Here is a 15115-nt window from a genome sequence, read left to right on the forward strand (position 1 = left end):
CAGATAGCAACTGTCACTCTTAACTGACTCAATAAAAATGATATTTTCTGATTCCTCAAATATGTGATATGCCGGTCTATGACCAGTTAACCATTTTGCATTAACTGCCAATGCATTTATCAATCAAAAAAGACTATTAAAAGCCACCTGTAAAGGCAAAAATTTTCTGGGGTAAGCAAAAATAACAAAGAAGGGAAGTAAAAGAAAAGAAATTAACAGAGGGGAAAGATGGGTAAGAAAAATATATATATATATTATATATTACAAATTAAAAAATAAGTAGCAGAGTGATCTGCTGGACTTGGGAGGAAGTCCCACACTCTTCCAATTCACTCAGTGAGCAGAAGTAACAAAAGTGGATATTTGGAGCCCACGATTGCAGGGTTCGTGCAGGAGACACAAAAATTGTTTGGTCTTTTCTGATCCTCCTTTTCATTGTTCACATTGCTATAGATAGAAAATGTTATCTATAATTACTTGCAGTGTGAGAAACTTTTAAAGTAGCTTGCTTAATCATAAGTTACAATTCATCTGATTCCATTTTATTTGATTGAATATTAAAAGATTTTTTAGATTATTTAATTGTATATACTTTTTTCCCTGTAAGATCAGATTTGAGAGGTGTGCCTCTGTTATTTCATGAAAAATTGCAGTTGTTCTTGGTGCTTTGGTGATTAACTCTGAAACTGAAACTGAGCCTAATATTATAAATATTCTTTAACATAAAGAAACTTTACCGTCCTAAGGTGCCAGACTAGTAAATGGTCTTCAAACACAGCTATTACTTTTCTTAAAATGATCTCTTAACTCCTGTTCTTACAGATTTTGGCTTAACTCTCACTTTTCGCTAGTGAAAATGATTCTCTCCTTGAAATCCGTTTCTTATTTATATTTCCCATAACTCACTGTACTTTTCCTTCATAGCACTTATCACACTTTGCAATTTTCCCTAGGACTGTTTTATTAGTGTCTGTCATCCATACTACAATGTCAGGAACCATGTCTGTTTTATTTACCATTGTGTTCTCGGGCCAAGCACACTGTTGGCACTTAGTAAATACAGACTAAATTAATGAGCAGACTCTAGCCCTGCTCTTATGCTTTGTATTTCTAGTTGTTGTCCTGAACCAGCATTTCCCACACTGTATTACCGAAGCACTTCATGAGCTGTTAATAGATTCTGAAAAAAAAATGATTCTGTGGTCGTAAATTTGGTATGACTGAACCCTCCCTCATGAGCAACCACAGTTTACATTAGCGTGTTTAAAACTTTCATCCCTAAAGTTAAAAAATCCAGTGTTCTTTCTGTCTCTCGCTTTTTTTTTTTTAACTGTCAGACTCTTTATTAGACTACCTGTTGATAATCTGAAATTAAGTATTCTAGTGAACACAGTTGGGGCAGGCTGGCTTACTCAGTGCTACAGGTAGATGTATTTAAAAGTTTCATTTGACAGATACTATCTTCCAGGAACATCTGACTTTTTATATAATTGTAATTTAGGATAGGATCATCTGAGATATTTAGTCAGAGCATTCAATCTGTAATTATTGGATTCACAGCTCATCTTATTCTAATTTATCTCATGTGTTACTTGGCTTCACCATTTTATTATAATCTTCCTACTCAAAGGAAAAATTTCATTTTCACTTAAAATTGAAGTGTTACTTTAACATAATGTTTTTTTTTTCCTTAGAAATAAGTGTACATAGTTTGGGGTTTTAAGAATAACTTTCTTTGCATGCAAGTATAACTCTTGAACTAAACTTGATTTTAATGGGAAAGGTTTTGCTGAACTAAATAAATTGTGTCTTTTAGAAATTACCTTTGTTTTAGAAAACCAAGTAGTGAGATGTACTCAAATTTTCTGTGTGTGTCAAAAAGAACTAAAAAAGAATTTTAGAAAATAAGGAAAATCATAGAAGTGTTTCAAAATTGTGTCACCTGGAGGTGATCTGTTAATTGGTGTACATACTTTGAAATTTGACAGGAATGTGTGCATGCTTGCACCTTTGTGCTCTGTGTGTTCATGTATATTCACAGACACCTACATACATATTCATTTATTCAATACATATTTAAGCACCATGCATTGTGCCTGGCACTATTTTGGGGTGGCAGTTTAGCAGTGAACAAAGTAGACAAAAATCCCTGTCCTCATGATGCTTAGTTTGGGATGGGAAGGAAGTGGTGACACCAGCAAACATACCAAATATATGACATGTCAGAGGACAGTAAATGCTGTGGGAAAATACAGCAGGTAAATGAATAAAAGAGTGTAGAGAGGATTGTGTTCAGCTACTTGTAGACTTTTTGCTATGGTTGTGTACGTTCAATTATGTCTTTTTCTTTTAAAAAAGATTAAAGACAAATATCCTGAACATACAATTTTCAGATCTCTTTTTACTTAATAAGTTGATGGATTTTTCCATCTCATTAAATATTACTCTCAAAGCTAGTGGAGATGATGGAATTCCAGTTGAGCTCTTTCAAATCCTAAAAGATGATGCTGTGAAAATGCTGCACTCAATATGCCAGCAAATTTGGGAAACTCAGCAGTGGCCACAGGGCTGGAAAAGGTCAGTTTTCATTCCAATCCCAAAGAAAGGCAATGCCAAAGAATGCTCAGACTACTGCACAATTGTACTCATCTCACACACTAGTACAGTAATGCTCAAAATTCTCCAAACCAGGCTTCAACAGTACACGAACCTTGAACTTCCAGCTGGAACATCTGGAAAAGGCATTTAGAAAAGGCAGAGGAACCAGAGATCAAATTGCTAACATCCATTGGATCTTCGAAAAAGCAAGCGAGTTCCAGAAAAACATCTATTTCTGCTTTGTTGACTATGCCAAAGCCTTTGACTGTGTGGACCAAAACAAACCCTGGAAAATACTTAAAAGAGATGGGAATACCAGACCACCTGACCTGCCTCTTGAGAAATCTGCATGCAGGTCAGGAAGCAAGAGTTAGAACTGGACGTGGAACAACAGACTGGTTTCAAGTAGGAAAAGGAGTACGTCAAGGCTGTATATTGTCACCCTGCTTATTTAACTTCTATGAAGAGTACATCATGAGACACGCTGAACTGAATGAAGCACAAACTGCAATCAAGATTGCCGGGAGAAATATCAATAACCTCAGATATGCAGATGACACCATCCTTAATGGCAGAAAGCGAAGAACTAAAGAGTGTCTTGATGAAAGTGAAAGAGGAGTGTGAAAAAGTTGGCTTAAAACTCAACATTCAGAAAACTAAGATCATGGTATCCAGTCCCATCACTTCATGGCAAATAGATGGGGAAACAGTGGGAACAGTGGCTGACTTTATTTTTGGGGGCTCCAAGATCACTGCAGATGGTGGCTGCAGCCTTGAAATTAAAAGACGCTTACTCCTTGGAAGGAAAGTTATGACCAACCTAGACAGCACATTAAAAAACAGAGACATTACTTTGCCAACAAAGGTCCGTCTAGTCAGGGCTATGGTTTTTCCAGTGGTCATGTATGGATGTGAGAGCTGGACTATAAAGAAAGCTGAGTGCTGAAGAATTGATACTTTTGAACTGTGGTGTCAGAGAAGACTCTTGAGAGTCCCTTGGACTGCAAGGAGATCCAACCTAAAGGAAAGGAGTCCATCCTACAGGAAATCAGTCCTGAGTATTCATTGGAAGAACTGATGCTGAAGCTGAAACTCCAGTCCTTTGGCCACCTGATGCAAAGATCAGCCCACATAGGAAAAGACCCTGATGCTGGGAAAGATTGAAGGCAGGAGGAGAAGGGGATGACAGAGGATGAGATGGTTGGATGGCATCACTGACTCAATGGACATGAGTTTGAGTAAACTCCAGGAGTTGGTGATGGACAGAGAGGCCTGGTGTGCTGTAGTTCATGGGGTCACAAAGAGTCAGACACAACTGAGCGACTGAACTGAACTGAAATATTACTCTAAACCACTTAAAGACTGCACATATTCTGCTTTATAGATATTGATCTATTTTTTTAGATAAGAACTAGGGTGATCTTTAAACTCTTCAGACACTATCGCTCTTAGTACAAGGATGGATTCTTAACATGCCCATGACTCTGCATGATTTGATGCTGACCGCCCTGTGCACCCCTCACTACACTCTGGCCACACTGGCACCTGTGTGTGGCCCCTGTCAATCCTCAAGTCCTTGCACATACACAGGGTGACAGTAAATAGGAAAATTTAAAGTTATAGTTACACCCCAGTTATTGAGGTTTTTCAGGCTTAGAAGACCATAGCCTATTTGTTGTATATTATACATACCTGAGTCCTTATGAAGTTCCTTATGAGGAAAATCTCCAGGGGATCTTCCCATCCCAGGGATCAGACCCAGGTCTTCCACATTGCAGGTAGATTCTTTACCACTTGAGCCACCAGGGAAGCATGAGGAAATTGTGTCAAATATTTTATAAAACAAAAGCCATGTGTAAGTTTTTTTAAAAGCAGTAAGTATTTACTATAATACTGATAGAAATTTGATTTCACAATTATAGAAAAATGGATGTGAACATCAGGCAAAGTCTTTCTACAGAAAGTTGTTAACAGTAGGGAGAATATAGATATTAACAAGCATATGAAAAACTCTTCAACTTCTCTAGTAGTGAAAGGTACATTAGTATGTCTCAGGCATTTTATCTTGACCACAGTCCCCTATGATAGATACATAGTGTACACTTAGAGGTAATGAAACTTGCTAGTATAAATATATTGTCCCAAGCCCCCAAGTCCTAGAACTGATAGACCGTGGAGCCGACATACAAGTCCAGAGCACTTGTGATACAAATCCTGTTCTTCACCACCACACTGCAAAACGTCTAAAGGCGTTAGTGGTCTCATTTCATGCTGAGAAAGTAAATTTCATTTTGGTTCATCTAGAAAAATAAATGAAATAGCCTGGAAATTTTTTAAAAAGAATTGCAAAGAGTGAATTTAATATCTAGAAAGCACTAGTTAATAAGGTGTAGTCTGAGGCTGTGCTTTTAAAAACACGTTAAATAGTGACATAGGCATTTGAATAGAATAAGGAGGAAGAGCTTGGAAATAAGTCAAATGCAAGAGGAAGTTATAAAGGGACATTATTTAGTCATTAAGGGAAATAGATTATTTTATGCTGGACATTAGGACAGTGGCTTGCTCGCTCTCCTTACACACAAAAAGTAGCTCAACTATCTCTCACATGTTCACCTACACAGAGACGTGCTAACTGATTAAGAAGAAAATGCAAATTAAGAATAACGTGCCTTGCTCCCTCCCTCGCTCCTTTAGTTTGGTGTAAGTAGAGGGGGCATAGGTCACAAAATGGTTCTTGCTATGTGAGGGTATCTGAGAGGGGAAGAGCACACCTGTGACCGACTTCCCACCTGGGCTCAGACTTCCCTCCAGGGCCAGTGCACTGTGACCACAGCCTGCTTCCAGTCACCCCTCTGGCCTCCTTCTCACTGAGTTTCTACCAGCTCCCAAGAGCCACAAGGTAATATGAATCAAAGATCAAATTGAATTATAAAAAGGAACGGTTTTGTTTACATACCTGAGCTTGCAACTGTACAATTTATACCTGTTATTAAGGATAACAGAGTCATCAAGGAAAAGGTTAATAAATTTGACTAGTGGAACTTTCCTACAAGGAAAAAAATTAAACAAAATGACCAGTCAGACTTTAGGTAAATATTCGTCAAGTTTATTATGCGGGGGCTAATTTCCTTAATGTTGAAAAGGAAAATAATCCACCTATTTAAACATCAATGAGAAAAGGGAAAGCAAGCCTTTTGAAAGTGAACAAATGGCCACATTTAAGGGAAGAAAAACTCACTGTAAAGAAATTAACCTAAAATAACAAAATGGGTGATTTTAAAATTGAAGAGAGATGTTAAGGCTTCCTACACAGAGTGGTCGGAGTAGGTGTTGTCACCACTGTATCCTCTGAGCACTTGCATCTCTCCTCGTCCTACAGAGGCTCTCATGGGCCCACAGAGGCACCTCCTGTGTATCGCAGCACATTCTGCAGCATTCAGGGAGAAGGACAGGCATTTAGGTCGTCTCCAGGGTTGGTTTGTTTTTCTCTATCAATTCGTGTCTGGTTAAGTAAGTAATGGAGCATGTATTCCACATCCACAGAGTGAAATGCAATTCTGCTGTTGCACAAATTGTAGTCAAAGTATCAGTATGGAAAAATCTCCAGGATATGTCAAGGGGATATGTCAGGATATGTCAGGTTGCTCAGAAGACTCCTAGGTGTGAATTGAAATCTTCGTATACATAAAGTTACCAGAGGCTACTGATGAAGACTGAAATTTTTTGTCTTCTTACTGTTGGAATTTTTTCATCCCTGAACTTGTATATAAATATTTTAAAAACTAGTATTTTAAAAACTACTTTTATTTAAAATTTAATTTAATGAAATGTTTACCAAAATTCAGTGATGATAGTGGGTGAGAACAGGTACTTTTATGGCAGCTGATAAAAAAATCTTTCTGTGTGGCAACTCAACCAAAGCTCGTTTTGAGCACCTGTTACGTGCCAAGCATTATACTAAACATCTAATGCACATTTATATTACTTAAATCTTTCCAGCCAACCCTGTAAGATTCTATTTTTCTTTTACTGGAGGAAACAGATTTAGAGGAATGAAGTGTCTTGCCAGGAGTCACAAACCCTGAAGTGAGTTGCCATTTCCTTCTCCAGTGCGTGAAAGTGAAGCCTCTCAGTCATGTCTGACTCTTAGTGACCCCATGGACTGTAGCCTACCAGACTCCTCTGTCCATGAGATTTTCCAGGCAAGAGTACTGAAGTGGGATGCCATTGCCTTCTCCGCCCTGTACTTTACTACTGTTCAAAAAGGGATCTGGAAATTCATAAGAAAGGTTATTACTTGGGACAAAAGACCAGGTTTGAATCTGTGTCAGTTTCATCAACTAAAAATGGAGAAAATAATCTGTACCCTTCTTTGGAAAGATCATGTTAGTTCATTTGTATGACATTTCTGAAGCACTGTATGAATAAGTAATTATAATCCATAAAATACTTTTTATTCATAGCCTGCTTTCTTCATACAATAAGTTCAAATGTTTTACCCCTGTTTTTAAAAAAAAAATTCATCTGCAAAGTGCAGACGTTAAGTAACAGCTTTCATCAGCTTTTTTTTTTAATCTTATATAATTTAATCCTCACTTTCAGTGTAGTGCCTTTTCTTAAATTGAAATACACAGTGTAGCTAACCAATTCTTGTTTATACTCAAAATGTTTTCACCACAACTATATTGTTAGCATCATTACAAGGCTACTAAAAATCCCTCTACTTTAAAAATAAATGAACAAGAAACTTCTTCATAAGGCTGTATGTTCTGATTGCTCATTTTTTAATGTGTAAATGGACCTGTTTCTCCCTCTTTCTAGGAACACCATCTTCAGCGGGCTATTTCAGCACAGCAGGTGTATGGCGAGAAGAGGGATAACATGGTTATACCAGTCCCAGAAGCAGAAAGTAACATCGCTTACTATGAGTCTATATATCCTGGGGAATTCAAGATGCCAAAGCAGCTCATTCACATACAGCGTAAGTGATTACTCTCTTGATGACTGTATCTTGTACTGTGTTCTTACATAACTCGACAGATTTTTATGTTTATCTGTTTGGGGCCCTTTTATTGACCAGCATCAGCTTGAGAGTTATCAGAGCCATTTTCACCTTTTACACTTGTGCTTGAGATTCCTGCCTGACAAGAAAAAACACATTTTCAGCCAGATTTTTAGCTTCATCTCAACATGGGATCTTCTGCTACTGTAGATGAGTAGGATAAAGAATATACCTTTAGATGTAGAAATCATTTTCTTACTGTTCAGAAATAGTAATACTAATTGCCTTAAAGAATTTCTTAGTCAAAAGTCAACAAACCTTTTCTTTAAAGGGTCAGATTGTGTTTTAAACTTTGTGGGTCTTTCAGTCTCTGTCACAACTATTTTACTCTGCTGTTACAGACAAAATCAGTTATAGACAGTACATAAACAAATGGGCATGGCTGTGTTCCAATAAAACTCTCTTGACAAAAATGTGCATCAATCCAGTGTTGGCCCACAGGCCACAGTTTGCCAGCCCCATCTGTGTTTCTGTTTTTTTCTTTCTTGGCCAAGCCCCACAAGTTCATGAGATCTTAGTTCCCTGACCAGGGATCAAACCTGGGCCCTTGGCAGTGAAAGCATGGAGTCCACTGGACCCCCAGGGAATTCTCATGATTTCTTTTTTTTTTTCTAATTTAGTGTCTTAATTGGTAACTTGTGTCACTTGGTACTGATGGAGGTCTTCATTGGAAATGACCCTTTGATAACTTAATCACATTTGATGATGAACTGCCGAGAGCTTGTAAACTTAGGTGAATTTATTTCATTCATTTGGTCCCCATGTAGTGGACCACTCAACGTGTAATTGCAGGGTTACTAAGGAAAAGGTGTCACAGCTTTCGTTGTTGTCTTGTTGACCTTTATGATCAAGAGGTTTTTCCAGGGGCCTGCCTGAACTTTTTTCAGAACAGTATAAATCTGTTTGGTTTTTATTGTTCTCTCTGTGGACATAGAGCAACTAGCTTTCCCTAGTTTCTTACTTATTAACTATTTTTCTAACTCATTTAACCTTTTCTCCATATGGTCTAATCTTTGTCCTGGATTCTAAGCATTTTTTAAAAACTATTTCTTAAATATGAAAACCACAAGTAAACATGCCCGCATTGACTCTGGCCAGCTCTGTGTTAGCGTCTGATGTTTTTAACTTGTGGTGTTTTTCACCTTTACCTCCAACTTGCACCCATTAGGAAAAAAAATTTTCCTTTAGAAAAAAATTTTTTTCCAGTTTATTAAAGATTACTTTGAAGTAAACCAAACAAATGGCATGTGTTTTTCTTGCCTGCTCGTGTTTAATTACATATAAAACACAGACATTCTAAACAAAGTTTACCAATAATAGGACCTGAAACTTTAGTTCTCTGGAAAATCATGTCAGTGTGAAATTCCAGAGTGGATCCTTGCTGTATATGTTAACCGGGACCACATTGCATTCCACAGCCAATGGCTGTATTATTTCATGAATATATGCTATTAGGTTAAAACAGGATGGAGCAAGATAAAATTGTTACTCAATTTACATTATCATTACTATCAGGAAAAAAGCTTTGAATGCTTGTTTTACAAATAGGTGCTTTTCTATTGATGATCAGAATTCACAAATTCCATTTTATTGGTAGCTTGTGTGTTAAATTGTGGTCAGAAAAGTCAAAAGGTACTATTTTTAAAAAGGCATTGACTCTGCTGACCTTATAATCAAATAACAGTAATAAAGTGGAAGCAGAATTGTAAATTATTTGGGAAAAAAATGTTTTTCATCAGTACAAATTTAGAAAGACCTATTACATTGGAAAGTTTATGAACACTGTCAGCCAAATGAGTGTTAGCTGACTGAGTTTCTTTTAACATTGTCTTGCATGATTATAGATTCACAGAATATGTGAAGCCTTGTATATTCACCACCACAATTAAGATACTCAGTTATACCATCACCATAAGACTCTACCTTATTGCTCCTTTAAATGCACTCCTAGCCTCTGGCAACCACTCGTCTGTTCTCCATCTTTGTAATTATGTTTGTTGATGAAGGTAACATGAGTGGAATTATCAATGTATATCCTTTTGAGACTGACTTTTTTCCTCTTAGCATAGCCTCCTTGACGTCCATTCAAGCTGTTGCATATATCAGTAGTTCCTTCCTTTCTCTTCCTGAGCAGTCTTCCATAACATGCACTGCAGCAGGTTGCACTGCTCACTCACTGAGAGACACCGGATCATTTCCAGATTTTGAGTATTTCAAATAAAGCTGCTCTGAATGTTCATGTACAGATTTTTGAGTGAACATAAATCTTTACTTATCTGGGTTAAATATCTATAGTGTAGTTGCTGGGTCACCCATTTTTAGTTTGACAAGAATGTCTACTCTGTATCTCAGAAGGCTATACCTGTTTGCAGTATCATCAGCTGTGTATGTGGGATCCAGTTTCTCCTTTATCCTTGCCAACATTTGAGGTTATCACTTTTTAATTTTAGCCATTCTAGTAGGTATGCAGTGATGTCTCACTGTACTTTAAATTTGTTTTTCTCTAAATGACTAATAAGTTAAACATCTTTTCATGTGTTTTTTGCCATCTAGATATCCTTTTGGTGAAGATTGTGCGTGTCTTACTTATTTCTAATTAGATTATTTTAATGTTAAGTTTTGAGGATTTTGTTTTGTTTATATATTGTAGACACAAGTCTTTGTCATATGTGACTTGGAAATATTTTGTTCCGGTATACAATTTATTTTTTCATTCTCTTAAGAGTTTTCCACAGAGTATAAGTTTTTAATTTTGATGAGATCCATTTAGTATCAACTCCAAGAATAGTCTTTGTTTTGCCCAGGGTCCAAAGATGATTTCCTATGACCTGTTCTAGAAGTTTCATAGTTTCACATTTAAGTGTGTGATCTATTATGACTGTGAGGTTTAGGTCACAGTGCGTACCCCCACTCACTATTCTGGGTATCTAATTGGTTCAACACTATTTATTGAAAAAGTGTTCCCTCCTCATTGATTGTTTTTGTTTCTTCAGCAGAAATCAGTTATGCATTTTGATGCGGCTCTGTTTGTGGGTCTGAATTCTACTCCTCTGATCCCTGTGTTTATCCCGAGGTAGCACCGCTATCTCGGTTACTGCAGCTGTATGATAATCCTTAACATCGGGAAATGCTTCCTCCTTTTTTTTTCCCAAGATTGTGTTGGTATCCTACGGCTTTTCCCTGTAAATATTTCCCTAAAAGTGCCAGTAGAATAAGTTTGTATCTGCAAAGAAACTTGCTGTGATTTTGATAGGAATTGTGTTTAAATCTATAGATCATTGTAGGGAGAATTGACATCTTTTCTGTGTTGAGTCTTCTAGTCCATGACACAATATGACTCTCCACAAGTATTTAGGTCTTTGATTTCTTTAGTTGACACTTTATAATTTTCATCATGAAGATCCATGGTGTTTTGGTACAATTTTTTTTTTTAGATTTATACCTGTTTTCTTTGACTCAAGTGAAAATGGTATTGCACTTTTGATTTTTGTTTCCACCTGTTTATTGTCAGTATGCAGAAATGCAGTTCAATTGTATGCTGAGCATGTGTCCTGTGGCCTTAACTGAAATTGCATGTTAGTTCTAGAAGATGTTTACAGGTTCTTTGGGATTTTCTAAGTGGAGAAAAATCATGTCATAGCCTGCAAACAGAAATGGTTTTGCTTTCCCTTTCCAATCTGTATGTTATTAATTTCTCTTTCTTGCCTTAGGATAATGGTTAGAACTTGAATACAGTGTTAAAGTAAGAATGGTGAGAGCAGACATCCTTGCCTTGTTCCTGATCTTAAGGGAAAAAATTTAATCTTTCACCATCAAGCATTATGTCACCTGAAGGGGGTTTTTTGTAGTTGCTTCTAGGAGTTTGAGAAAGTTCTCTATTCCTAGTGTATTTGGAGTTTTTATCCTAACAGTTGAATTTGTCAGCTGCCTTTTCTGCATCAGTTAATAAGGTCATGTGATCCCCCGTCCCCGCCCCGCCCTTGTTTATCCTCTGATGTGATGGGTTGCCTTGGTTGGTTGTCAAATATTGAACCAGCCTTGAATACCTAGAATAAATCACATTTGCCTGTGTGTGTGTATGTTTTCCATACACTGTTGGGTGGGATTTTATTGAGAAGTTTTCCATCTAAATTCGTGAAAGATATTGTTAATCTTTTTGCGAATGTGTGCTCTGTCTTGTCAGGTTTTGGTATCAGAGTAATATTGGCCTCATAAAGCAAGTTAGGTAGTATTTCCTCTTACTTATTTTCTGGAAGAGATTGTGTAAAAGTGATGTTAATTTTTTAAAAATTGGTATTGACTTTTAGTATAATACAATACACAAGAAAAGGGTAGTTATTTATAAATTTCTGCAAATTGAAATTGAGCATTGAATGCCAGGTCGTCTAACACATTGCTTATGAAGGGTACATTGTATCAAATTATGTATATAGACTGGTTCATTTCAATTCTTATAATTTCTACTTTATAAAACTCTTAAGCTAATGTTTACACAGACTATTCCTTGGAGTTTTCAAGATGATAGTATTGCCTTAAAAAGTAGTGATTAGAAACATTTGAGAATGATTGCATGTTATATTTCCCTCTCTACCCCAGAGTTATAGTACATATTATTCTGTTTGTAGGCTGTGGGAACCTTGCAGTTAAAAAGGAAAGTTTATTTTAACTCAGCATTTTTCAAATGTATTCTTTACATGTTATCTGTTAACATTTCATTGAACATTTATTTGGAAAATCTCGACTGAGCGGCTGAACTGAGCTGAGATTGTACAACTAGGACTTCTCCTTTCTTATTCATACTGTAAGAAAGGACAAAACAGTTCTGTCCAGAATGCTGCTGCTGCTGCTAAGTTGCTTCAGTCATGTCCAACTCTGCGACCCCATAGATGGCAGCCCACCAGGCTCAGCCATCTCTGGGATTCTCCAGGCAAGAACACTGGAGTGGGCTGCCATTTCCTTCTCCAATGCATGAAAGTGAAAAGTGAAAGCGAAGTCGCTCAGTCATGTCTGACTCTTTGCGACCCCATGGACTGCAGCCCACCAGGCTCCTCCGTCCATGGGATTTTCCAGGCAAGAGTACTGGAATGGGGTGCCATTGCCTTCTCAGAATAGGCAGGAACAAATCTCTCCTCCCTTCCCCTCAAATTTGAGTCTCAAGATTCTCTTTCTAATCCTCAAAGGAAATCTCTTTTAAAAGGCAGTCTTGTTTTATATTTGAATATGTGTGTATGTGTGTGTGTAAAGATACAGATCTGTGCATTTCTGGTTCAAGTGGTGGAGAATACTAGTCTCATGGTTTTACAGTAGAGAATACCAGCCAAGAGCTGAATGGTGCTGTGGCAAAGAGAATGGTGGAGTGAAGGATGTTGGGAAGTTTGGGATGGACATGTACACACTGCTATATTTAAAATCGATAACTGTCAAGATCCTACTGTATAGCACAAAGAACACTGCTCAGTGTTTTATGTTGGCCTGGATGGGAGGGGAGTTTGGGGGAGAATGGATACATGCATATGTGTGACTGAGTCCCTTCGCTGTCCAGTTGAAACTATCACATCAGCTATAACCCCCAATACAAAATAAAAGTTTTTTTAAAAAAATAAAAATTCAGAGAAACCCAGAAAATCATTTTTGCAATTATATGGTCAAGACTGACTCACACAAGAATCACCAGTGTATATACATAAGAGGAAATTTTGATGAGGAGCAGAGTATTTGCATGGCCTTAAGCTCTCCCCACAAACTGCTTATTAGTTACAGGATGGTGGAGGGGGGCATGGGCCAGAGATACACAGTGGAATATTGGGCACTTTCTTGACTGGTGATCAAAATTATCACCACTTATGAGAAACAGATGAACATCGTGTGCCTCTAGATGTGAGACCCTGGTGAGGACTGAGAGTTGAGTGTTCAGTGTGACACGAATAAATGAGATACAATCCCTCTGCTCAAGAAAATTGAGCATATTCAAATGTTTAGCAAATAAGATTGTAAAGTATGTGTAACAGTAGTACAAAAGAAGGGGAGTGATCTAGAACAGGAATTTTTAACCTTAGTGCCACAAGCTGTTTTAAGGACATTTGAATTTTCAGCTTATAACTTACGTAAAATACTATATGTTTACACCATGTTTTTCTGGAGAGAGAGGGTTCATAACTTCTAAAAAAGATAAAATAGTTAGGAGCCACTTATTGGGTGGGGGAGCAGTCCAGAAAGGATTCCACAGGAGTTGATGTCAGGTTGGGTTTTGGAAAGATGAGTCATTTGCCTGGTGGACCAGGCAGGAAAGAGCTAATGTAAAGGCCTGAAGACAGGGAAAGAGGAGCCTGCTGTTTGAAACAAACGAAATTTGATGTTGCTGGGTCATAATGTGCAGATGAGACTAGCAAGGCCCGTCAAAAAGGACCTCATACAGTGCTCGCTTCGGCAGCACATATACTAGAAAAAGGACCTCATACAGTTGCACAGTTGTGGGTTTGAAGGTGGTGGGAACTTAGGAGGAACTGTTGAAGGAAGGAAAAGGTATGAGACAGATTTTGGTATCAAGCTTCTTAATATTTTACTTACATTATTATCAAACTAATTTAATTTTGCAAAGTAATTGAACAACATTTCATGGTATAGTATAAAGGAATGTTTCTTGCCTTTTTTTTTTTTTTTTTTTTTCCCATATCTTGACAAATTTTGAAAGGGAAATTTTCCTTGAAAGAAAACTTCCCATTTCTCTCACCATGACAATGATTCTCATGTGGGAACAAACCTCGGCAGGAACGAGCTCACTGACAGCTGTTACCCTTATTGGCAGTGGCTAGCACTTCAGCTTTAAATACCACCCCCAAGCTGTCAGTGAAGCGGTTAAATAATTTACAAAATAGGATTTAAGTATTCTAGAAACAATCTTACTTAAAAACCTTATCCTTCTATTATGGTATCAAATCCCATGAAATTGCTGATGTTTTATCATTTTTTGAGCTACAGAATTTTTGTTCAGTTCAGCCCAGAACATTTAACAATCTCCTTCTGTTTTTACTAGTGGGCTTCTAGTTTGCTTTGCAGGGTGCGGTCACAGGTCACTTCCAGTCTTTTATCGCTTTTAACAGTAAAGATGGTCTTCTTTCTTAAACTTTAAATGCAGGAAACTTAGATTGTTTTCAAATCTGAAAACAAAATATTTTAGAAATCTTCCCTGTTTCCCTAGAGATAACCCAGATATCAGTGAGAGGTTTCTGTCCACGTTTCCACGCGGTAAATGATCGCGCGTGGTTTCTTCTGTCAGCTTTTAGTTTGGATGCTGAGCAGCCCGATTATGATTTGGATTCTGAAGATGAAGTATTTGTGAATAAACTGAAGAAGAAAATGGACATCTGCCCATTGCAATTTGAGGAGATGATTGACCGTCTAGAAAAAGGCAGTGGTCAGCAGGTACAGCTTCATTGTATATTTAATGAATGTGTA

General features: G+C 37.4%; 1 protein-coding gene across 5 annotated transcripts in view; it reads left to right on the forward strand.

Annotated features, from left to right (window-relative positions):
- EPC1 (enhancer of polycomb homolog 1) overlaps nucleotides 1–15115 on the forward strand; it is a 92661-nt gene that overhangs the window by 59866 nt on the left and 17680 nt on the right. For 3 of the 5 annotated variants that reach the window (XM_065921192.1, XM_065921189.1, XM_065921191.1), the window contains exons 2-3: nucleotides 7420–7579; nucleotides 14859–15082. In XM_065921192.1, the coding sequence (XP_065777264.1) occupies nucleotides 7420–7579; nucleotides 14859–15082 (384 nt within the window). The remainder of the gene's footprint in view (nucleotides 1–7419; nucleotides 7580–14858; nucleotides 15083–15115) is intronic. The other 2 variants (XM_065921190.1, XM_065921193.1) reach the window with 1 other exon arrangement.

This window comes from Muntiacus reevesi, chromosome 2 (assembly GCF_963930625.1).
Source record: "Muntiacus reevesi chromosome 2, mMunRee1.1, whole genome shotgun sequence".
Classification (NCBI taxonomy): domain Eukaryota; kingdom Metazoa; phylum Chordata; class Mammalia; order Artiodactyla; family Cervidae; genus Muntiacus; species Muntiacus reevesi.